The sequence below is a fragment of the Pleurodeles waltl genome, chromosome 6 (assembly GCF_031143425.1).
Source record: "Pleurodeles waltl isolate 20211129_DDA chromosome 6, aPleWal1.hap1.20221129, whole genome shotgun sequence".
NCBI classification, from domain to species: Eukaryota; Metazoa; Chordata; class Amphibia; order Caudata; family Salamandridae; genus Pleurodeles; species Pleurodeles waltl.
The window spans coordinates 326,456,258-326,481,003 of NC_090445.1; the positions used below are offsets into that span (position 1 = coordinate 326,456,258).

At 47.8% G+C, this 24,746-nt stretch overlaps 1 protein-coding gene across 1 annotated transcript in view; it reads left to right on the forward strand.

Annotated features, from left to right (window-relative positions):
* Nucleotides 1-24,746, forward strand: part of IPO4 (importin 4) — a 1,872,953-nt gene that overhangs the window by 758,196 nt on the left and 1,090,011 nt on the right. Inside the window, exon 17 of the mRNA XM_069238173.1 lies at nt 3,576-3,699. Coding sequence (XP_069094274.1) covers nt 3,576-3,699 — 124 coding nt within the window. The remainder of the gene's footprint in view (nt 1-3,575; nt 3,700-24,746) is intronic.

Genomic DNA, 24,746 nt, shown 5'->3' on the forward strand with positions numbered 1-24,746 from the left:
AAGGTCCACTTCTCTCACTTACAAATCTTTTCTGGGATTGTTCTCCTTGTGATATCAAACTGCCGTCTTTACATGAGAACACTTCAACAACAGTTAGACAGTCATTGGAAGCAGATAAGTGGATCTTTTAATGATATTGTCCAAATAACCCCACCAACGAGACAAGCTTTGGAATGGTGGAACAAGACCCCTCACATCTCAGAGGGTCTCTTTTCTGAAAGATAAACCAGTACATATTCTGACAACGGATGCGTCTCTGGAGGGATGGGGCGCACACCTAAAAGACCTAACAGTGAGAGTGAGATGGACCATACAGGAAGCAGTGCTATACATCAACATGTTGGAATTAAAGGCAGTGTTCCTGGCGCTCAAAGCCTTCCTCACCAAGATCAAAGGCTCATCGGTTTTGATCCGAACCGGCAACACCACAGTTATGCATTACCTCAACAAGCAGGGAGGTACAAGATCACTGGCGTCTCTCCAAGCGCAGGCGCTGTGGTATTGGGCGCTTCCTCATCATATAATTCTCAGAGCAGAACACGTCCCAGGAATATCCAACACCTTGGCAGATGCACTAAGGAGAACATCAATGACCTGCCACGAGTGGGAGCTCAACCAGGCAACTCTTGATCGCCTCTTTCTTCGCTGGGGCAAGCCCAGTCTGGACCTGTTTGCGACGAGAGAACAAAAAATGGCAGTACTTTGCAAGCTGGCAACTGCAGAGAGAGTAGAAGGGGAATGCATTTTTTATCAAATTGTCAGGGATCTATGCTTTTCCCCGCTCCTGTTAATCCCAAAAATTCTTCAGAAGATGAAGAGAGAACCTTGCCGACTACTATTGATAGCTCCCAGATGGCCACGCCAGTTTTGGTTTCACGGAGCTCCTGCTGCTCTCAGCACAACCTCACATTCATTTGAGACCAATACCAGACTTGCTAACGATGACTCGAGACCAGGTCCGTCATCCCAATCCGACTTCTCTTTGATTATCGGCCTGGCTCCTGAATTCTATGAGTATGCCAACCTAGAAATTCCACCAGACTGTCGAGAGGAGCTCACCAGTGCCAGAGCCCAGTCTACAAATAAGACATACAAACTCAAGTGGAAAAGGTTTTGCATATGGTGTAAAACTTTCAGTATGCGTCCTCTAAGGTCTCCCCCTGAACCGATACTTCCGTATCTTCTACAGTTGCCGAAATCAGGTCTCTCCCACTCATCTATCAAGGTTCACCTGTCAGCCATCCCTAGATTCCACTGTACTGCTGCTTTACCATCTTTATGGTCCTCCAGGATAATAAAGCAATTCCTAAAGGAAATATTCAGACTGTTTCCTCCAATTAAACTCCCTCCTGCTCCCTGGCATCTCAATATTGTTCTGTCATGATTGATGAAAGTGAATCTATGAAAGATACCAATACTGGAGAACTACAGTTAAAGGTAAGTAACTTATTTTCTTCTTCAAGGACCACCTGCACTACGTTTGTATTTATTGTCTTTAGCCAGACCATAAGGCCAAAGACTGCCATATTTGTTGACTATTTTCTGCTAAAACCATTAGCGTAGCGATAGTGAGGGTTGGCACACCTGAGTTGGATACAGAAGAATGACTATTGAGAACCCCTACCCAGGGGATGAATCTGGCTCAAGCTCTAGCTACATGGAAACAGGGAGGTGATAAGGAGAAACTCAGAGGTTTCTGAGACTTTGAGATGCAAACATAAGTCAAAATACTGTGCCTCTTGTTGAGCCTCCAAAGAAAACAGACAAAAGATCTCAGAGAGCAGCCTATCCTGAACAGGTGCAAATGAAAAATAAAAAAGTTTCCTCCCCATATGCATCTGCCATCATTTCCTCCAGTGAAACAGTTAAAGCTTGCTCATCGTTGACGGAATACCGTTGATTGCACAACCATCCTCTGCCGATGATCTTTCGTTGACTCCTCGGGTCAACGCACTTAGGCAATATTTCATGGCTAGCCCATCAGTGATGGCACCTTTTTCTTTCTTAATAAAGAAACACTCATGATGACCCCAGCAATGAATACACTGAATATAGCTTACTCATCAGCAAAGCCACCGGCAACAAAAGTGCTGTCCAAGAGTACACTGTTGACTGCTGATCAGTCAATGAGACCAACAACTATCAACGAAGACCATATTGAGTCCAACCCCATCAAAGAAAGAGAAAGAACAACTATTAAAAGAAACAGCTTGTACATAGCAAGATTCAGCTTTAGCATCAGGCAGGCAGCCATAGCTGCCTGCTAAACTCCTAGAAAGGAAGGCGGAAGAGGATTCAGATCCAGATCACCCTATGGTGCTACAAATAGCCCATGGCAGATTAGGATAACATGCCTAGACACAGAGGAGGAGCATGGGTATTCCCAACAGAGAGATCCTGAACCCTTGAGCAGAAGACAGTGAATATTATAATCACTATTACTTTCCATATGGAATGGTAATTAAACACTATGGAGAATGCCTATTAATGAGGCTGCTTGTGGACCTCATAAAAGCTCTACACCTCATGATGTCTGACTATTATTTAGACATTTCTGTGGGATCAGAAGCAAAAGTGATCTAACAAACTGCGTTGCAGTAAACTGCGCCCTATTCACCACGATCATCAGACCACAGGCCCAAGATCCATAACCACTCTGGTTGGACCCACTGCTACCTACAACTACACTTCTACAGGTTCAGCATTTTTATTGACTTTCCTCTACGACCCATTCAGATTGACACATCTGAAAAGTCATAATAAAAATATTGAAAGAGAACTCCTAGAGCTTCATAGACCAAGAGGTGACGAATAGGATGATTTCATCCTCCCAACAGCTGAACAGCCGACTCCACCAGAAGACATTGCCAAATTTCACGCCCTAATAGAAAGGGTGTCCGGAATATTTGATCTTTCAGTAACAGTTAGGGAGAATGACGGCTTCCTGTACAACTTAAAAAAGCCTGTCAGAAGATCTGTCAGTAGAAGCCCAACAGTAGGCCCAAAGAATTGTTTGTCTCACTTAAACATTTGCTGTTGAAGTTGTTTATCTGACACTAGCCGTCTGTTTGTATTACAATATATATGTTGATGTAAAGAAGCATTCTATTAGAAGGATAACTGCAGATGAACCAAAGGTACAATAAGACACAACAGGAAAAGGGAGAAATGTTAGCTTTTCAGGATCATCTTGTCTCATGATGCTGGTCTCAGAGCTGGTTTAAGAAACATTACTAAATTACTAATTTGTAGATGCGCAAAAGATTCACCCATGCAAAAACCTAGTGCCATTATGCTTCTGCGGGCCCCTCTGGTCATAGAAAGAGAATTCCATAGGCAAGGTCTTTGAAAGCAAAACTTCACGTAAAAAGAATTGGTCAATATTCAACACTTACTAAGCTCTGAAACTTGCATAAGTGAAATGTTGTTATGGATTAGTAGCATTTTCAATGAAATATGCAAATTGTCTTGTTATGCAAAACTTCAGAAGAGGCACACATTATGTATTTCTCATATCCAAACTAGACTGGTTTGTACATACAAAAATGTTACAGATCATTTTCTCCTGAATTTAGAGACGCTGGGGGTCCTAGCCCGCAACCTGGGAAAGGAAGTGTTTCTGCCTTTATCAGAAGAATGCTGCCAACTGGGTCTTAATCTCTGTAACCAAGTGGATGACCCTGACCTCCGACGATGCACGTGAGTATTAACCTCATCTTATATCCTGACACTTTTCCTTTCTTCATCCAACTTTATTCCTACATTATCTTCTCCTTTCTTCTGCCATGCCTGTCTCCTGCTTCCACCTCATCATTTGATTTCCACATTTATTTTTCAGATAGAGACTACTAACAGCAGATTCCTTTCCTTAGAATATTCCCCAGGTATAAGACTGGATCCAGAAAATCTTGTGAGTGCACCTCTCCTCTTCAGCAGGTGGAGTTGGCTAGCTCCACATTGACGTTGTCCACGTCTGAAGTGAGGTGCACAATATCGATACATGCGCCACCCTGGGACGCTGACATTAGTTTCTTCTTTCAACACCAACAGCGTGGATCCAAAGCGCTACCTCAGCCGTTTTGTTACCACTTTTTATCAACTCTGTTTTTTAGCTTTGCTCCCAGTTTGCTAAGGATTTGTCTCCCTACATACCCGTGGGGTTTAAACCGTATGAAGGATGTTACAGACAGATGTCTGCCTCTGACCCACACTTGGTTTGCCTATGGTGCTTGAGGTCAGGCCACGACCCCAAGGCCTTCACTGCCTGTAAGTCCATACACATGAAGGCAACTTGTGAGCAGGCTTTGAATCCCCTGGCTGGGTGGCAAAAGAAGGCTCTGCACTATCTTGATCCCGAGGGAGCTCTCAGCCCTGCTGTAGATATCGATCCCGCAAATGATCATCATCCCACTCCAAGTCATCGTTGTCGAAGTCTGGTATGTCCAAGAAGAAGAATTCACAATGTTCCTTGACTTCTCCTAACAAGCCTTGTGCTTCTAGGTAACACTCCGGCACTCCACCTGCTGAGCTGGCGGCCGGGCTTTTTCCATGCTTCACTAAGCTCCCCGAAGCTGGAGAGACTTCTGCTCAACTCAGGGAGTTCTACAATGCCCTGTGCTCTGGATCCCCGATCTGGACTGATATAGACATGGGCATCACCACCCTGGCCTTTCCAGTCCACCCGTCACCACTCCCAGCTCTGCAGGCACCGATCGAAGAGGATCCTATTCTCCTCTGTGACTCCAAGACTGATTGCCTTAATGCAGCTCAGCATCGACATTGGCTCCATTCTGACCACATCAGCCCACTCTGGATTTGCCACCCTGGACAGACCCTCATTTCCAGAAGAGGTTTGATGTAGAGGGCTGCGGCCCCCAGGGGTACGGCTCCTACCAGGAGTAAAATTGGTACAATGAGCTGGACTCCTGTTCAGGGTCTCACCTGATTTCTCCTCTGGGCCCTGCATGGAGGAAGGGGTATATTTAGCTGTAGTAATGCGCAGAGCAGCAGAAGTCACCTACAGCTACCCTCTGTTGTAGTTATAACCAACATCTTGACAGGGATGTTTCAACCGGGGATAAGCTGTGTGGAGCCCCTGCTCCCTTTTATTGAGGCATTCACTGACATTCTCCTGGGAGCCTGGGCCAGAATGATTGTCCACCATCATCACCCCACTCCCAGAGACTCAGCCTCTGTACCTTGTTGTGCCTTGACATCCAAGGTATACTCAAGCGCACTCCCTGCTACCCAAAGCTTGATACTTTAGGGAAGAGGATATTCTCTTCTACTGGAACAGCACTGCGGTCAGTAAACGCTGCATGCCTCTTGAGCCAATACACTTGCGAATTGTGGGACTCAGTTGCCTAGCTGCTGCCCAGGCTACTTGAAGGTTGGACTATTCTGAACCAGGGATTGGTTGATTGCCAGAGCGCAGGTAAGTTAACGATTTGGTGTGGACTGGAAACCACCAACTCACTATGAGGGGCATGGCCTCCCTGATGGCACTGCCGCCACTGCATCTAGTTGAGATGCACTCGGTTTTCAGGGGATGTCCAATCGACCCTGATAGACATGCCCTTTGACAGCTCCCGTCTGTTCATAGACACGGCTTGATTAGGAGCTGTCGGGCTTTATGGAGAGCCAGGTGACAACCAGATGTCGTGGCCTTACCCTCAAGGCCAGCAAGCTTCCCAGGCCCTTCATGGCCAAGGATGCAGATCCTACAGAGGATGCAGAAACCACACTCCGTATACTGTCAAGTCCCCTGCCCCTCCGGCTGCTGCAGCCTCCAGACCTCTTTAATGGTTCCTCAGATCAGCACACCTATCCTGTTGACTGCAGGATCTAGCACCACTTGTCCCATTGGCAAGCAATACCCCTTACAAGTGGGTGGTCAAAACTGTGCAGCAGTGTTATGGCCTTTCATACCTTGAAACCCTGCCATCCTTGCCACCATCCCCAGAATGGCTGAAGGAGGACCATCTCTCCTTGCTGCATTTGAAAGTGCAGGCTCTGTTGGTCAAAGGCACCATTGAGAAGTTTCAGGCATCAGAAGTGGTTGTTAATCCTCTCACTTTGTGGTACCTAAAAAGGATGGGGGCCACCTTCCTAGTCCTTTGCCTTGTCATTGACTTCCTACAGAACGAGAAATTCAAGTTGCTCACTCAGTTCCTGTGTAATTTTGATTCCGGATACTGAGTGGTAGAGCTGGACCTCCAGGACACATTTTAACATTCCCATCCTGCATGCCTACAGGCGTTACCTGTGGTTCATGGTGGGCCAGGTGCATTTTCAGTTTGCTGTGCTCGTCTTTGTCCTCGCCCCTCAGGTGTTCACAAACATGATGGTGGTGATTGCGGTCCATCTGTGGAGGTCGGAGGTTCCAGTCTTTCCCTGACTCAACGACTGGCTGTTGAAGGCAAGTTCATCCAGGCAGTTGCCGCCCACCTCTAGGCTATGGTGAACTTCTGCACTCGCTACGATTTACTATAAAAATGCTGAAGTAACACCTGACTCCTTCTCTGATACTCCCTTTCATCTGAGCCATCTTGGACACACTACAGTTCTGCACCTACTTTCCGGAGCAGAGAGTCCATGACATTTGGGCTGTGATCTCATTGTTTCAGCCCCTGCCCTGGATTCTGATGAAACTGACTCTGATACTGCTTGGATTGATGGCTTCCTGCATCCTGCTGGCGAAGCACGGCATGTGGCATCTTCTTGGTCGTGCAGCACGTGACCAGATTTCTGAACGCCAGGGCACACAAACTCAGCCGTTGATGCCTTATGGACCATGAATCGTGTCTACATCTGCAGGTGGTGCAAAGTTTCTTCTGGGACAGCAGAGAACATGCAGTGACAGCACTTTTGCATGTTGGAGTTTCCAAAGTGGCTCTTACTCTGAGAAGCGTTCCGCTTAGATTGGACCCCAGGACTCCTGTGTTCTCAAGAAAATCAAAGCTGACTGGGCCCAAACCATCTTAGTTTCTCCAGACTGGGCAAGGAGAGCCTGACATTCTCAATTCCTGAGAATGAGCTTCTGTCCGCCTCTCAGGACGCTTTCGGGAGACCTGTCACAGCAACAAGGCAGGTTTTACACCAAAATATGTGCATGCTCCTCCTTCATGCATGGCTATTGAGAGTAGACAGTTGTATTCTTTTGATCTTTCTCCAGAGTTGTGCAATACCATTTTGGTAGCTAGGCAACCCTCGACAAAAACTGTATCCACCTGCTGTTGGGATAAGTTTGTGACTTGATGTTCGTCCTGCAACGTTGATCCTCTTTCTGCCTCCTTGTAGGAGCTCTGTTTTTAGCCGGGGAAGGCCTGGCCTTGGGTTCCGTTAATGGTTATCATTCCGCCATTTTATATGTTTTGCTATTGTCAGGTTGGCCCTCACTGTTTGTCACATGTTGTGACATATTTTTTTAAGGGCTTGCAACATTTGTTCCCTGTTACTGTTTTGTCATGCCCCAATGAGATCTTAATCTGGTTTTGACTTTGTTTTCTTTATTTAAGCCCCTACAGAGCTGTCCTTTGCTGCTTCTAACATTCAGGATGGCATTCTTGGTGGCTATTACATCAGCCATGAGGGTTAGTGAGCTTCAGGCTCTTTCGGTTACATCTACAGCTTCTGGTGTGTAAACAGAAAGTTTCTTAACTTGACATGAGGGCTCAATTTTGTATTTTGTTTGATTTCTCTAATGTATGGACTACGTGCAGAGCTGCATTTTGCGTGCGATGGCAGTTGCTCTGTTTTACCCTTGGACCTGCTTTACTCAGAATTTGTTTGCTCACACTTAACAGATGGTTTATACTGCTGCTTCCCCTATTCTGAGATATTTTACCTTATAGATGTTATCCGTATCTTGTTAGCTTAAGGAGCTTCAGTGGAGATATTGCCTACATACTGGCAGTTTGCAAATGTTTTCCGACAAGACGTTATCTGTATCCTGTCAGTTGAAACCGTTTCTGTTAAGATGCAATCTGCGTCCTGTTAAATCTTGCTTAAACCAGTTCGGGGATGGATTCTGCACATATATGGAATTAACTAAACACACACACAGTGGGAGGGAGATAGAAATTACAGTATAAAGGTGACTAGGGAGAAAGGTTGGGGCTGCTACTGCTTTGCATAAGGAGATGCATGTGCTCCTGGGCTTGTAACCCGCTGCAGCAAATAAATTGATGAAATTGAAGACCAACGCTGGTTCTTCATATTCTATTAAGTAAAACCTGGTGCTCTCTCCTACTGGAAGACACCGTGGGGAAATTTAGCCCAAACACTGGCCAGACAAAACTGGCTCCTTGAACTCGTGCCTCCTTAATGCCAAAAGTTGTGACTGCTTTCCAAGTTGGCCAAAGCATATCACTGCTGACATTTATTCATTTGATGTCATCCTTCTAAGTAAGAGGAGAGAGAGGCTCCATCATTGCGAGACCTCTCCTTTTACATTGATCACACCAAAGAACACTGAGTGAAGAATCATTACTTCACTAGAGCAAGGAAAGGCAGGCGATGCAGAAAAGGATCACTTCTCAATGGATTGTACTCAGCATCAAAATCTGCAACACACTAGCTAGAAAGCAGCCTCCAGATGGCTTACAGGCCTATTCCACCAATGCCAAGGGTGCTACTACTGTATTGGCATGCAGGGTAGCTGTCCTGGATATTTGTGAAGCTTCCACATGGGTGTCACGCCACACTTTCATGAAGCACTACTACTTTGACAGTCAAGCCCGACAAGATGGGAACAATGCACTCTATCCTCCAGGATGTCCTGAGTTGAGCCTTTGTAGGCCCTCTGACAAGGAGGTATTGCTTGGATATCAATTCTAAGGTGAGCAATCTGCGGTTAGAAATCTGTATCAGACCAAGTAATATACCTCCGGTAATGCTTATTCTGGTAGAGACTCTTATCTAACTGCAGAGTCCTCAGCCCTCCTTCCCCCAATCCTCCTCCCTCTGCGATGTAGGCTTTTCACTCTAAAGCCTGTTAAATTTCTGAACACTGGTCACACATTGTTTATATTGTGGCTGCGTGTTTTTGGCATGCAAATAGTCACAAAACAAACTGATGTCAGCACATTGGATTGGCGCCCATATGGGTACTTCATGCATCGCTTCTGATGCGGATGACTTCGGCTCTGTTCCGCCGGATGGCGCCTGCCAGCGTGCAGAGGTACTGCTTAAGATTTTCCAGATGCAGTCCGATGCCTGCGTAATATTCTAAGGTGACGAACCTGTGGTCAGAGCCTCTACCAGGAAATGTGCTACTGCAGGTAAGTAACTTGTTAATTTATTCCATTCCATCTGCACCACATGTTGATCAATCACCCTACTATAAGTACACAGCACGGTTACCACACCAACACCTCCCTTGGCAGCAACATGTCCTGTTTTAACCACCAGCACCCATACACAGTTCTTGTAACACACTTCAGTCCTCTACTACACACATCCTTGTTTTTTCATTGTGAAGTCCCACACAGATGTTTCATGTGCACCCCGTCATATTTTTTATTTGACATGTTTCCTGTATGTGTCATTGCTTTTGCTATTAGAGTGGTAATAAATTACATATTAATGTAATTTGCTTATCTAGCAGAAGCTGGTGCAAGGGCAGTTATTACAGAGTAATTGTCAGATTAGGTTTAATTCTCTTCCAGGGGATCATCATCAAAGTCATAAACATTGAATATTCCCGCCCTTGTGCGAGGACCCCGGAGCATATATAAAATACACACATATAAAGTATGAAAAATGCATGAAAAATATATATATAGCATTTTTAGTAGACACATTTTCATACTAAACTCATATCTACATGTGTAAAACAGCAATGCAGACTATAATCATAAACAGGCTAAAATGCTTTATTTCTATAATTTTTTTTTTTTTTTTTTAACAGTCCTTTTCAAAATTACAATACGAGAAATATGTTCGGTGGCATGTGTAGCTGCAGATACACATGCTGTGCATAGTCCGCCGTCTGGTGTTGGGTCGGAGTGTTACGAGTTGTTTTTCTTCGAAGAAGTCTTTTCGAGTCACGAGACGGAGGGACTCCTCCCACTTCGGTTCCATTGCGCATGGGCGTCGACTCCATCTTAGATTGTTTTTTTTCCGCCATCGGGTTCGGACGTGTTCCTTTTCGCTCCGTGTTTCGGGTCGGAAAGTTAGTCAGAATCAACGGAAAATTCGTCGGTATTGTTTCGTTCGGTATCGGGATAGTTAGGGCAAATCGACACCGAGCCTTAAAGAGCTCCGGTAACCCTTCGGGGTATTTTCGATCCCCCGTCGGGGCCTGGTCTGCCCGACCGCGTGCAACATCGACACTGATGGAACGGACCCCGTTCTGATTCTGTCCTAAATGCCACAGTAAATATCCTTATACAGACCAACATTTGGTCTGTAACTTGTGCCTGTCCCCCGAGCACAAGGAAGAGTCGTGTGAGGCCTGTCGCGCGTTTCGGTCAAGAAAAACGCTCAGGGACCGATGAGCCAGGAGGTTGCAGATGGCTTCCACGCCGACAGGACAACAAGGGTTCGAGGAGGAGGAAGAAGAAGAAACTTTCTCCATCCGCGATTCGGATTCCGAAGAATTCGACGTCGACGAGCAACCAACCGTGAGTAAGACGTCGAAAGAAAGATCACACGAGAAAACAGACAAAGCCCAGGGACGCCACTGCCAACAGGCCATGGCATAACCCATAAAGTAGGTGACCGTCCATCGGCACCGAAAAAGGGCGAGCTGGTGCCGGAGTTGTCCGACTCAGGTCGAGACACAGGCACGCAACACTCTTGGGACCGAGAGAGTGGTGCAGAAAAGGCTCGACACCGAGATAGCGGCACCGAAGCTACTCGACACAGAGACAGCGGCACCGAAGCTGCTCGGCACAGAGATAGCGGCACCGAAGATGGTCGGCACCGAGAGGCCAAGACACCGAAAAAGAGAAAGATCTCGTCGGAGCCAAAAACAACTAAAGACACGGTTTCGGTGCCAAAACACCCGGCAACCGAACCAAAAACCAGTTCCTACTCAGAGGAACAATCACTGTCCTCCCAACTAAAAAGACACAGATTTGAGGAGGAATTACAAACTACAGAGGTAGATCACACGCAAAAGCGGATCTTTATCCAAAGGGGTACAGGGAAAATCAGCACTCTTCCCCCAATCAGAAGGAAAAGGAAACTTAACTTCCAGCAACAAGACAAGCCACCACAAGCAAAGGTGGTAAAGAGGGTAACTCCACCACCCTCTCCACCACAGTCAATTCATGTATCACCGGCACAGACTCCACCACAATCACCAGCTCATACCACCATGAGCCAGGATGATCAGGCAGCATGGGACCTCTATGATGCTCCAGTATCGGACAATAGTCCAGAGTCGTACCCAACTAAACCCTCACCACCTGAGGACAGTACAGCATATGCACAGGTGGTAGCTAGGGCAGCCGAATTTCATAATGTATCTCTACATTCGGAGCCTATTGAGGATGACTTCCTCTTTAACACCCTGTCCTCCACCCACAGCCATTATCAAAGCCTTCCCATGCTCCCGGGAATGCTAAGGCACGCTAAACAGATTTTCAAGGAGCCTGTTAAAAGCAGAGCAATAACTCCAAGGGTGGAGAAAAAATACAAGGCACCGCCCACAGACCCTGCTTTTATTACATCACAACTGACACCAGATTCAGTAGTCGTAGGAGCAGCTCGTAAAAGAGCCAACTCGCAGACATCAGGCGACGCACCACCTCCGGACAAGGAGAGCCGCAAGTTTGATGCAGCTGGGAAAAGGGTTGCACCACAAGCTGCAAATCAGTGGCGCATCGCCAACTCGCAAGCACTCCTAGCGCGATACGACAGGGCCCATTGGGACGAGATGCAGCATCTCATCGAGCACCTCCCCAAAGAATTCCAGAAACGAGCGAAAAAAGTGGTTGAAGAGGGGCAAAATATCTCCAACAACCAAATACGTTCTTCTATGGATGCAGCAGATACAGCTGCAAGAACAATAAATACTGCTGTGACAATAAGGAGGCACGCATGGCTGCGCACATCTGGCTTCAAACCTAAGATACAACAGGCAGTGCTCAATATGCCGTTCAATGAACAGCAATTGTTTGGCCCAGAAGTGGACACTGCAATTGAAAAATTAAAGAAGGACACTGACACAGCCAAAGCCATGGGCGCACTCTATTCCCCGCAGGGCAGAGGCACATTTGGCACATTTCGCAAAACAACTTTCAGAGGAGGGTTTCGAGGTCAAGCCACAGAAGCCAGCACCTCACAAACAAGACCACCTACCTACCAGGGACAATATCAAAGGGGTGGCTTTCGAGGCCAATACAGAGGGGGCCAATTCCCAAGAAACCGGGGAAAGTTTCAGGGTCCCAAAACCCCTCAAAATAAACAGTGACTCACAGGTCACACAACCCCTTCACACAACACCAGTGGGGGGAAGACTAAGCCAGTTCCACAAATCATGGGAGGAAATAACAACAGACACTTGGGTCTTAGCAATTATCCAACATGGTTATTGCATAGAATTTCTCCAACTTCCTCCAAACGTCCCACCGAAAACACACAATATGTCAAAACAGCATATAGACCTTCTAGGACTAGAAGTTCAAGCATTACTGCAAAAAGACGCAATAGAATTAGTACCAAAAACACAAAAGAACACAGGAGTTTACTCACTGTACTTTCTAATACCGAAAAAGGACAAAAGTCTGAGACCAATATTCGATCTCAGAACACTAAACACCTACATCAAATCAGACCACTTTCACATGGTCACGTTACAAGACGTAATACCACTACTGAAACAGCAAGACTACATGACAACGTTAGATCTAAAAGACGCGTATTTCCATATACCGATACATCCCTCGCACAGGAAATACCTAAGGTTCGTATTCAAAGGAATACATTACCAATTCAAAGTGTTGCCATTCGGAATAACAACAGCACCAAGAGTCTTTACAAAATGTCTAGCAGTAGTAGCTGCACATATCAGGAGGCAGCAAATACACGTGTTCCTGTACCTAGACGATTGGTTAATCAAAACCAACTCGCTAACAAAGTGTTCACACCACACAGATTATGTTATACAAACCCTTTACAAACTGGGTTTCTCCAACAACTATGCAAAGTCACACCTTTTGCCGTGTCAAACACAGCAATACTTAGGAGCGACAATCAACGCAACAAAAGGGATTGCCACTCCAAGTCCACAAAGGGTTCAAAATTTTCACAAGGTGATACAAGCTATGTATCCAACACAAAAGATACACGCAAAGATGGTATTAAAACTCCTAGGCATGATGTCCTCATGCATAGCCATTGTCCCAAACGCAAGATTGCACATGCGGCCCTTACAACAGTGCCTAGCATCACAATGGTCACATGCACAGGGTCAACTTCTAGATCTGGTGTTGATAGACCGCCAAACATACATCTCGCTTCTATGGTGGAACAGTACAAATTTAAACAAAGGGCGGCCTTTCCAAGACCCAGTGCCACAATACGTGATAACAACAGATGCTTCCATGACAGGGTGGGGAGCACACCTCAATCAACACAGCATCCAAGGACAATGGGACGTACATCAAAGAAAGTTTCATATAAATCACCTAGAATTGTTAGCAGTATTTCTAGCGTTGAAAGCATTCCAGCCAATGATAACCCACAAATACATTCTTGTCAAAACAGACAACATGACGACAATGTATTATTTAAACAAACAGGGGGGAACACACTCGACACAGTTGTGTCTCCTAACACAAAAAATATGGCATTGAGCAATTCACAACCACATTCGCCTAATAGCACAGTTTATTCCAGGGATCCAGAACCAGCTAGCAGACAATCTCTCTCGGGATCACCAACAGGTCCACGAATGGGAAATTCACCCCCAAATCCTGAACACTTACTTCCAAATTTGGGGAACACCTCAAATAGATCTATTTGCAACAAAAGAAAACGCAAAATGCCAAAACTTCGCATCCAGGTACCCACACCGGCAATCTCAAGGCAATGCTCTATGGATGAATTGGTCAGGGATATTTGCGTACGCTTTTCCCCCTCTCCCTCTCCTTCCATATCTAGTAAACAGATTGAGTCAAAACAAACTCAAACTCATACTAATAGCACCAACATGGGCAAGACAACCTTGATATACCACACTACTAGACCTGTCAGTAGTACCTCATGTCAAACTACCCAACAGGCCAGATCTGTTAACACAACACAAACAACAGATCAGGCATCCAAACCCAGCATCGCTGAATCTAGCAATTTGGCTCCTGAAATCCTAGAATTTGGACACTTGAACCTCACACAAGAGTGTATGGAGGTCATAAAACAAGCTAGAACACCATCCACTAGACACTGCTATGCAAGTAAATGGAAAAGATTTGTTTGTTACTGCCATAATAATCAAGTCCAACCATTGCATGCATCTCCAAAAGATGTCGTAGGATATTTACTACATTTACAAAAATCAAATCTAGCTTTCTCTTCCATAAAAATACATCTCGCAGCAATATCTGCTTACCTGCAGATTACTCATTCAACTTCCCTATTTAGAATACCTGTCATTAAAGCGTTTATGGAGGGCCTAAAGAGAATTATACCACCAAGGACACCACCTGTTCCTTCATGGAACCTCAACATTGTCTTGACAAGGCTCATGGGTCCACCTTTCGAACCCATGCATTCTTGTGAAATGCAATACTTAACGTGGAAAGTTGCATTTCTCATTGCCATCACATCTCTAAGAAGAGTAAGTGAAATACAGGTGTTTACCATACAAGAACCATTTATTCAAATACACAAAAATAAGGTCGTTCTAAGAACAAATCCAAAATTCTTACCAAAGGTTATCTCACCGTTCCACTTAAACCAAACAGTGGAATTACCAGTGTTCTTCCCACAGCCAGATTCAATAGCTGAAAGAGCACTACATACATTAGACATCAAGAGAGCGCTAATGTACTACATTGACAGGACAAAAGAAATTAGGAAAACAAAACAACTATTTATTGCCTTCCAAAAACCTCATACAGGAAATCCAATTTCAAAACAAGGTATCGCCAGATGGATAGTAAAGTGCATCCAAACCTGCTATCTTAAAGCAAAGAGAGAACTGCCTATTACACCAAAGGCACACTCAACCAGAAAGAAAGGTGCTACTATGGCCTTTCTAGGAAATATTCCAATGACCGAAATATGTAAGGCAGCAACATGGTCTACGCCTCATACATTTACTAAACACTACTGTGTAGATGTGTTATCTGCACAACAGGCCACAGTAGGTCAAGCCGTACTAAGAACTTTATTTCAAACTACTTCCACTCCTACAGGCTGAACCACCGCTTTTGGGGAGATAACTGCTTACTAGTCCATGCACAGCATGTGTATCTGCAGCTACACATGCCACCGAACGGAAAATGTCACTTACCCAGTGTACATCTGTTCGTGGCATTAGTCGCTGCAGATTCACATGCGCCCACCCTCCTCCCCGGGAGCCTGTAGCCGTTTAGAAGTAGATCTTGAACATTTGTACATTTGTAAATATATTACATTAAACCTTCATTTTGTACATACGTATTTATTCCATTGCATGGGCACTATTATTAGCATACACAACTCCTACCTCACCCTCTGCGGGTAAAACAATCTAAGATGGAGTCGACGCCCATGCGCAATGGAACCGAAGTGGGAGGAGTCCCTCGGTCTCGTGACTCGAAAAGACTTCTTTGAAGAAAAACAACTTGTAACACTACGACCCAACACCAGATGGCGGACTATGCACAGCATGTGAATCTGCAGCGACTAATGCCACGAACAGATGTACACTGGTAAGTGACATTTTCCTTACCAAAGACCCATAACTGGGCGTAGGGAAATAAGCAGTAGTAATATCAGGGAAAAAGAAGAAAAAAAACGACATTGAAAAACAATGGAGCATTCTTAGCCAATAGGCTGCATGCAAGGTTAACACAGGAGAACCATAAAAATTCTGGCACCGTGCCTTTAAGACCCTGAGCACCTCCAGTATACCATGCCTCAGGGGTGAAGGAGAGATGGAAGTTGGTTCACAGTTAGGTCAGTTCTTTTTTCCAGCTTCTTCTGAGAGGATCCGGGAGCATTGAGCTCTCAGTTTTTATGAGTTTTTCTCAGAACAGCGTTTATTCTACCTTTATTCGACATCTAACATCTTTGTCTGGGTCTGGAAGTTTTTTCCTGACTGAAAAATTCCTTCCCTTTTTGTGAAGTGCCCTTCCTGTGGGATGAAGAAGGCCCAGTCAGATCCACACACTCTCTGCATTGTGTGCTTGCCTCAGAGTCACTGCTGTGACACTTGCAGACACTGCAAGAACATGTCAAAAAGAACTCTGAAGGACAGGGAGAAGATCAGTCTTCATGAGAGGCAGAAAACATCGTCCTCTTCGCTTCCCAGGCAGCCAACAAGCCATTCTCAGGAGAGACAGGCTAGATCAACGTCAGCAGGTAGGAAGATACCTGTTTGTTCCCCGTCGACGTCATCGCTGCCACCATCACACCGTCCTAGATCGCCGGCGACCCGACCGACGTCGAAGGAGATAAGACCTCGAGAGAACATGGCCACTGCAGGGGCAGATCTCCATCGACAGTAACCCACCGATCGACGTCGAGCCATCACTGGCGTGCCCATTCGCCGCCGAAGGCCTCGCACCCCTCGACGTCAAGGAAGACGACGACGAAATCGCCTCAGCGGCGAGAACGAGGACATCCGCCGTCGGCGGTCCACCACTCGACGGTGAGGCACACGACGGCGAGCAGGTCGCGGTCAATGGATCGCCGGTCAACGTCGAGGCACTCGACGTCGAGACCAGGGAAACCTGCAACACTCCCTTCGACGTCGTTAAAGCTGTCGACGTCGACACAGGTTTTACCTGTCTTGCAGGGAGCAGAGCATTGGCTTCCGCTGGCGGGTAAGACCACTCCAACATATCCGGTGGTCTCCATAAGAAGTGGTTCATCTCGGTCGAGAGCTGCATCGTCTGGGCATTTCTGATGGATACAACTACCTGTGGATTCCTCACCTAATGAATACTCCCATGGCGCCAGCATTCGACAGAAATCTTCTTCCTAGTCTCTGCACGTCGACGAGGACGTCACTCTAGCCCACGCGACGCCGTCTGACGTCATACAGGCAATAAGAGGTCCTCGACGACGTGCCGACGTCAGTTCCCTTTTTTCCGTGCATTCGAAACGGTTATCTTCGAGGGAGCAACTGTTACTTTCGTGGTTACAGTGTATTTTTTGCTGCGTAGTCCTTCGCTGCAGTAATAATGTCGCAGAGAAAGTCGGGTTTTAAGCCTTGTCGTGAGTGTGGGGGCAAGATGTCAGTTACGGATCCTCACTCCGACTGCCTTTGGTGTTTAAGCTCCGGCCATGACGTCTCGACTTGCGATTCATGCCAGCACATGAATCCAAAGGCCCTCAAGGAACGTGAGGCGAAGTTGTTTATGGCGAAGTCAAAGAAAGAAAAACATCATAAGAAGTCTTCTTCGCCAAGGCATCGGCGTCATCGAGACTCCCGGCGCCGTAGAGAATCACGGCGCCATTCAAGCAAGGAGACTCGTTCCAGGTCTTCGGATCGGCGCCGGAGGACTTGGGAGGTCAGTCCCACGGTCACGCCGCATCCATCGACGCCGTTGCCCTCTCCGGCGTCACCGACTTCACCTGGACAGGCGTCGGTGATTGAAGTGGTGCAGCCTCTGGTGTTGTCTCCGGCGTCGCAGACTTCGAGGCCGGCGTCGGGGTCTCCTTCGATACAGGCACCCCAGTATCCGGCTTTTCCCACCCCTGGAGCTGATAGTATCGCATTCCTAAATGCGATGTATACCATCTTCCAACAGATGGCTCCAGGGGGTGCTCCGGCTGGCCCTTTGGCCTTTTCATTGGGTGATCCTGCGCCTCTACGGCCGGCACCCTTTATGCCCTTTCTCCCTTTTGGGAACGTGGGCTCGGCGCCGGTGTCGGCGCCGGTGGCCACTCTGGTGACTTCGGAGGGATTGGTCCCGGAGATTTCCATTCCGTCGTCGGGATTTCGTCCTGTGACTCCGGTGGGTCCATCCGCTCCGAGTGCTCTTTCATCGGCGCCGAAGTTACCTGTGGCGCCGGACGCGGCGTCGGTGGCTTTTGAAGATCGGCGCCGATCTTCGGCTTCGGCGGAGGCATTGTCGACTCCGCGTTTCGAGCAGAGGCTTCATTCGAGGAGACGTGCTCTCCGTTTATTAGAGGAGCAGGAGTACCAACGAGTCCTGGAAGAAGGAGAACTAGAGGACTCGGGTGATGGACTGCATGGCCTAGATACAGCCAGTGGGCTGGACACTTCCCCTGAGTGGGATCTTTCGTCTCCAGGGGAATACATGGAGGAGGCTGCTTCCTTTCACGCAGTGGTACGGAAGGCAGCTAGTTTTCTGGACCTGCCTTTGCCGGTGGCAGAGACAAAACAGAACCTTCTGACAGAGGTGCTTCATCCGGCCTCAGCTGCGGCAGAGCTTCTATTGCCGTTTAATGACGCTTTGCTGGATCCGGTGCTAGAGGTGTGGAAGAGACCAGTATCTTCCCCAGCGGTTCATAGAGCCGTAGCCAGGAGGTATCGAGCTGCACCAACTGACCCTGGCTTTCTTTCTAGGCACCCTACACCGGAGAGCTTGGTGGTGCAGGCCTCCTGTTCATCCAAATCAGTGCCTGGTTCTTTCCCGACGGTGCCTGGGGACAGGGACTCGAAGAAACTGGATGCGCAGTCCAAGAAAATCTTTTTGTCCTGCAGTCTGGCGTTGAAGGCCACCAACGCAACTTGTATCCTGGGGAGATATATTCATGCTCTTATGGATGACATTTCCTCATCATTTACGGAGCTTCCCCAGGGTCTTTTGGATGTTGTTTCAGATGCCCAGGCTGCCGCGACCCAGATTATTCAGTCTGGGCTGGACACGACCGACTCGGTGGCCAGAGCAATGGGCACGACTGTAGTGGCAAGGAGACAGGCCTGGCTCCGTAATTCGGGTTTTCTGCAGATGTGCAGTCAACCCTATTGGATCTCCCTTTTGATGGGGACAAGCTGTTTGGCGCCAAGGCAGATTTGGCCTTGGAACGTTTTAAGGAGAGCAGGGCCACAGCCAAATCGTTAGGACTCCAAGCTCCTTCTTCCTCTGCCTCTTCCAGGATTTTCAGGAGGTTTCGGGGATTTGGGCGTGGCTCTTCCTCCTCTTCCTTTCGGGGGAGATTCCAGCAACCTGCCTCTTCCCATCCCTATAGATCTTTTAGAGGGAGAGGGAGGGCCCGCACCAGAGGAGCCTCTCAGCAGCACTCTGCCTCTTCCTCGTCCTCTGGAGGGGTGCAGCAGGGAAAGCAGCCTTAGGCTTCCACCATTTCCCACTCACTCCTCTCCTGTAGGGGGAAGATTACAGCATTTTCTCCGCAAGTGGAAGACTATTACAACGGACATTTGGGTTCTCAGTATTGTGGGAAAAGGCTACACCCTTCCCTTTCGGGAGTTCCTGCCCCTCATCCCGCCCATCTTATTGTTCAGAAGAACACCTCCTGTTGCTAGAACAGGAGGTACAAGTCCTCCTTTCAAAGGGCGCGGTAGAGTTGGTCCCAGAGCAGGAAAGGGGTCGAGGTTGTTACTCAAGGTGTTTCCTGATTCCCAAGAAGGATGGTCGGTTGAGACCAATCCTGGACCTGAGGATCTTGAATTGGTTCCTCAAACAGGAAAAGTTCAAGAGGCTGACCCTAGCTCAGGTGCTTTTGGCATTGAACAAGGAAGATTGGATGGTGTCTGTCGACTTGCAGGATGCTTACTTTCATATCCCGATACTCAAGTCACACAGGAAGTATCTCCGGTTTATGGTGGGATCGCAGCACTATCAGTTTGCGGTCCTTCCGTTTGGTCTTACTTCAGCACCTCGAGTCTTCACGAAGGTGATGTCGGTGGTTGCGGCAGAGCTCAGAAGGAAGGGGATAGCAGTATTCCCTTACTTGGACGACTGGTTGATCAAAGCCAAGTCTCCGGAGCTTGTGTCGCATCATCTGCAGTCAACGACTCAGTTGTTGTTCGACCTGGGTTTTTCGGTGAACGAGCCCAAATCTCACCTGGAGCCCTCTCAGCGCCTCCTGTTCATGGGGGCAGTACTGGATACAACATTGGGTCGAGCCTTTCCTCCGCCTCAGCGGATTCAAGATATTCAGGAATTGGTTCCAATGTTTCAAAATGGAGCGGTAGTTCCAGTCCTCAAGGTCCTTCGTCTGCTCGGTCTGTTTGCCTCCTGCATTCTGTTGGTCACGCATGCTCGCTGGCACATGAGGGCTCTTCAGTGGTGCCTCCGAAGGCAGTGGTCTCAACACAAAGGGGATCTAGAAGGTGCTGTTAAGATCTCCAGAGATGCTGCGGTGGACTTGAAGTGGTGGATTGCGAGCAACAATCTTTCACAAGGAAAGCCGTTCGAACAGTCGCCACCAGTGGCCACGGTCATAACGGATGCTTCCACTCTAGGGGGGGGGAGCTCATCTGGGGGATCTGGAGATCAAAGGCCTTTGGTCTCCAGAGGAACAGATGTTTCATATCAATCTGTTGGAGTTACGGGCTGTACGTCTGGCTCTCAAGGCCTTCCTCTCTTCCCTTCGTGGTCAGTCGGTACAGGTCCTAACGGACAATACTACCACGATGTGGTACATAAACAGGGAGGAGTAGGGTCGTACCTTCTCTGCAAAGAAGCTCTTCGACTATGGTCCTGGGCAAAGGACCATCAGATTTGCTTGGTAGCAAATCATCTGGCCGGGGTCTTGAATGTACGTGTGGACAGTCTCAGTCGCCAATTCTCGGCAGACCACGAGTGGCGTCTCCATCCAGATCAAGTCTTTTTAATCTTCCAAAGGTGGGGGTTTCCTCGGGTAGATCTGTTTGCCACTCTGGAGAACTCGCATTGTCCGTTATTCTGCAGCCTCCAGTATCCGATGCAGGGAGCGTTAGGGGACGCGTTTCAAATAACCTGGTGCGTCCAGTTGCTTTACGCGTTTCCTCCCATACCCTTGATTCCTCGAGTATTGAGGAAGATTCGCCAAGACCGGGCTCTAGTAATCTTAATAGCTCCGGATTGGCCAAGGAGGGTGTGGTACTCCGACCTTCTCCAACTCTCAATGTGCCCTCCGCTCCGTCTCCCTATCAGGGCAGACCTCCTCTCGCAGGGGCAGGTTTTACACCCCAACCTCCAGAGTCTGCACCTACATGCCTGGAGATTGAACGGGGCAACCTGAGTTCCTTCTCTCTCCCGCCTGATGTAGTGGATGTTATATTAGCGGCCAGGCGACACTCCACTAAATCTATTTACGCTAATAGGTGGTCTAAATTTGTGGCGTGGTGTGGAGAGAGGCAGATTAATCCCTTACAAGCTCATCTATCGGATGTTTTGTCTTTTGCTCTGTATCTAGCGCAGAAAAACTGTGCAGTGGCTACCATTAAGGGTTATTTATCGGCCTTGTCAGCCTTCATATGTCTTCCAGACCAACCATCGTTATTTAAATCCCCTATTGTTGTCAGATTCTTGAAAGGTCTTCTAAATAAATATCCTCCAAAACCATTTGTTATGCCGCAATGGGATTTGTCCTTGGTCTTGACTTTCCTTATGGGGTCCCCTTTTGAACCTATGCATTCTTGCCCCTTAAGGTATTTGGTTATAAAAACAGTCTTCCTGGTTGCTATAACATCTGCAAGGAGAGTGAGTGAGTTGCAGGCCTTATCGGTAAAGCCCCCTTATACAACTTTTTATGGGGATAAGGTGGTGTTGAGGACCAAGGCTGCTTTCCTCCCGAAGGTTGTTTCACCTTTCCATTTGGCACAGACAGTTACTTTGTCCACGTTCTATCCTCCGCCTCATCCTTCTAAAGAGGAAGAAAGACTGCACCGGCTGGACCCAAAGAGAGCGTTAAGCTTCTTTATTGATAGAACGAAGGATTTCAGGCTGGAGGATCAGCTGTTCATGGGATACATGGGCAAGAGGAGAGGAAAGGCAGTCCACAAGAGAACACTATCCAGGTGGGTTGTTCTTTGCATTAAAATCTGTTACTCTTTGGCAAAGAAGGATCCTCCTGAGGGCATTAGAGCTCATTCCACCAGAGCTAAGTCGGCCACTTCGGCCTTGGCCAGAGGTGTTCCTGTGGTCGACATCTGCAAGGCCGCAACTTGGTCGTCCCTTCACACTTTTGCGAAACATTACTGTTTGGATTCTGAGGTTAGAAGGGACGGCCATTTTGCACTGTCAGTGCTGCAGGATTTCTTGGTTTGACCATTTAGGCACCCGCCACCGGGCGTGGTACTGCTTTGGGACTCTATTCATTAGGTGAGGAATCCACAGGTAGTTGTATCCATCAGAAGAACGAGTTACTTACCTTCGGTATTTGGTATTTTACATTGCTCTTTCATTGCATTGGGTTGTTGTTCTCATGCACGTAAAAAATTGTTGGTACTGACGTCGGCACGTCGTCGAGGACCTCTTATTGCCTGTATGACGTCAGACGGCGTCGCGTGGGCTAGAGTGACGTCCTCGTCGACGTGCAGAGACTAGGAAGAAGATTTCCGTCGAATGCTGGCGCCATGGGAGTATTCATTAGGTGAGGAATCCACAGGTAGCTTATGTATCCACCAGAAAAGTCGTTACCGAAGGTAAGTAACTCGTTCGTCTCGCCCAGACCAACTGCCTCCCCAGACTCGCAGTATTCGAGGATGTACTCTCCTTCTGCCTCTCTCCCGAGAACACCATCGCCAACAGCGCTGGCAGGACGGGCTCGTTCTGCTTCTCACCAGTCGACCGCGAGGCCTTGGCGCTCTGCTACAGCATCTCGGAGCAGGTCACGCTCCCAGAGACGATCTAGGTCACGGTCACGCCATCACAGAAGGTCTCCCTCTTGGTCTTCGTCGGGTTCCTCTGTCAGACAATACTCACCCACCTTAACGGATTCTCCACCAGCTAGGGTTTCCCCGGTGGACGAAATCACAACCTTTAACGAGGTGCTTCTCAGGGGAGCACAAAAACTAAACATAGAGGTGCCGGAACCTTCAACCTCCTCATCCGTCATCTTTGAAACCCTGCAACATAGGGCGGTTTCAAAAAAGCTGCTGCCGCTAGTGCCTGGTCTGTTACAACCAACCATGGACACCTTTTTAGCACCAGCCACCCTCAGATCAGCTCCTACTAGGATCTTGAAGAAATATAAAGCACCTGAACAAGATCCTTTGTTTCTCAGGGCGGATCCGCCGCCAGACTCAGTCATTTTGGCCGCAGCCCGAAAAACGCACTCAGTAGCATCATCCTCCACGGTTCCACCTGACAAGGACAGCAGACATCTAGACTCTATGGGGAGGAAAATGTGTAGCACGGCGGCTTCCATGATGAAGGTCTCCAGCGCTTTTGCACTCCTAGGCAGATATGACCGTTCACTCTGGGACTCTCTGAACAGGTTCGCAGACAAATTGCCTAGGGAGGACAGGCAGGATTTCTAGGAGATCCTGCAAGAGGGATGTCTGGTCTCCAATCAGGTCATCAACGCAGCAGCAGATGGGGCACACTTAGCTGCACATGGGTACGCACATGGGGTTTGTGCAAAAAGGTCTTCCTGGTTGAGACTGACAGGATTGAAGCAGGAAGCGCAACAGCGTATCCTAAATCTTCCGTTCAACAGGAACTCGCTTTTTGGTACCCATACAGACGAGGAGATGGCGCGCATGAAGACGGAAGTGGATACCATGAGAGCAGTAGGCCTGGAGAGAAAAAAGGACTTCAGGCGAAGGTATAGGCCTTACGACAGGCGCCCTTTTCAGCAGAGAGTTCAAACCCCTCATTGGTCCCAGAGGCCACAGCAGAGGCAAGGACGCCCACTTTTCCAATCTTGTAAGGCCACGAGGGACCTAGGGTCAAGTAGACCACAGCAGTCCACACCCAAAACTCCAGCAAAACAATGAGGACTCGCTTCCCTTAACACCGTGCACCACTCCGGTGGGGGGGAAGTATCACAGAGTTCATTCACGAGTGGCGTGGTATAACAAAAGACAAATGGGTGCTCAACATTGTCGGAAAAGAAGAGAGTACCCATTCTCGACAACCTCCTCCCCACTTGCCACCAACCAAATGCAACCCGTCTCACATGAGCCTATTGCGCAAAGAGGCTCACGCCCTTTTACGGAAAAAAGCAATACAAAAAGTTCCATTCGTGCACAGAGGGAAGGGGGTATACTCCCGTTATTTTCTGGTAGCGAAAAAAGGTAAAGAGGGAGTTTTCAGACCGATTCTGGACTTACGACTACTGAACAAGTACATAAAAAAACAAAAGTTGAGGATGCTGGCTCTTCACCAGATTTTCCCTCAGCTACATCGGGGAGACTGGATGTGCTCCATCGACCTGCAAAACGCGTATTTTCACATCCTGATAATTCCCAAGCATCGGAAATTCCTACGCTTCCAGATACCCTCCCAGCACTATCAGTTCAAGGTGTTACCTTTCGGCCTGAAATCTGCCCCTCGCGTTTTCTCAGAATGCGTAGCAACAGTAGCAGCACATCTAAGGAAACAAAAAATCTTCATTTACCCATACCTAGACGACTGGCTACTGAAAGCCTCCTCTCTGGAGCAGGCGAGAAGCCATCAGGACATTGTGCTCAGTGTTTTCAGGTCTCTAGGTCTACAAGTCAA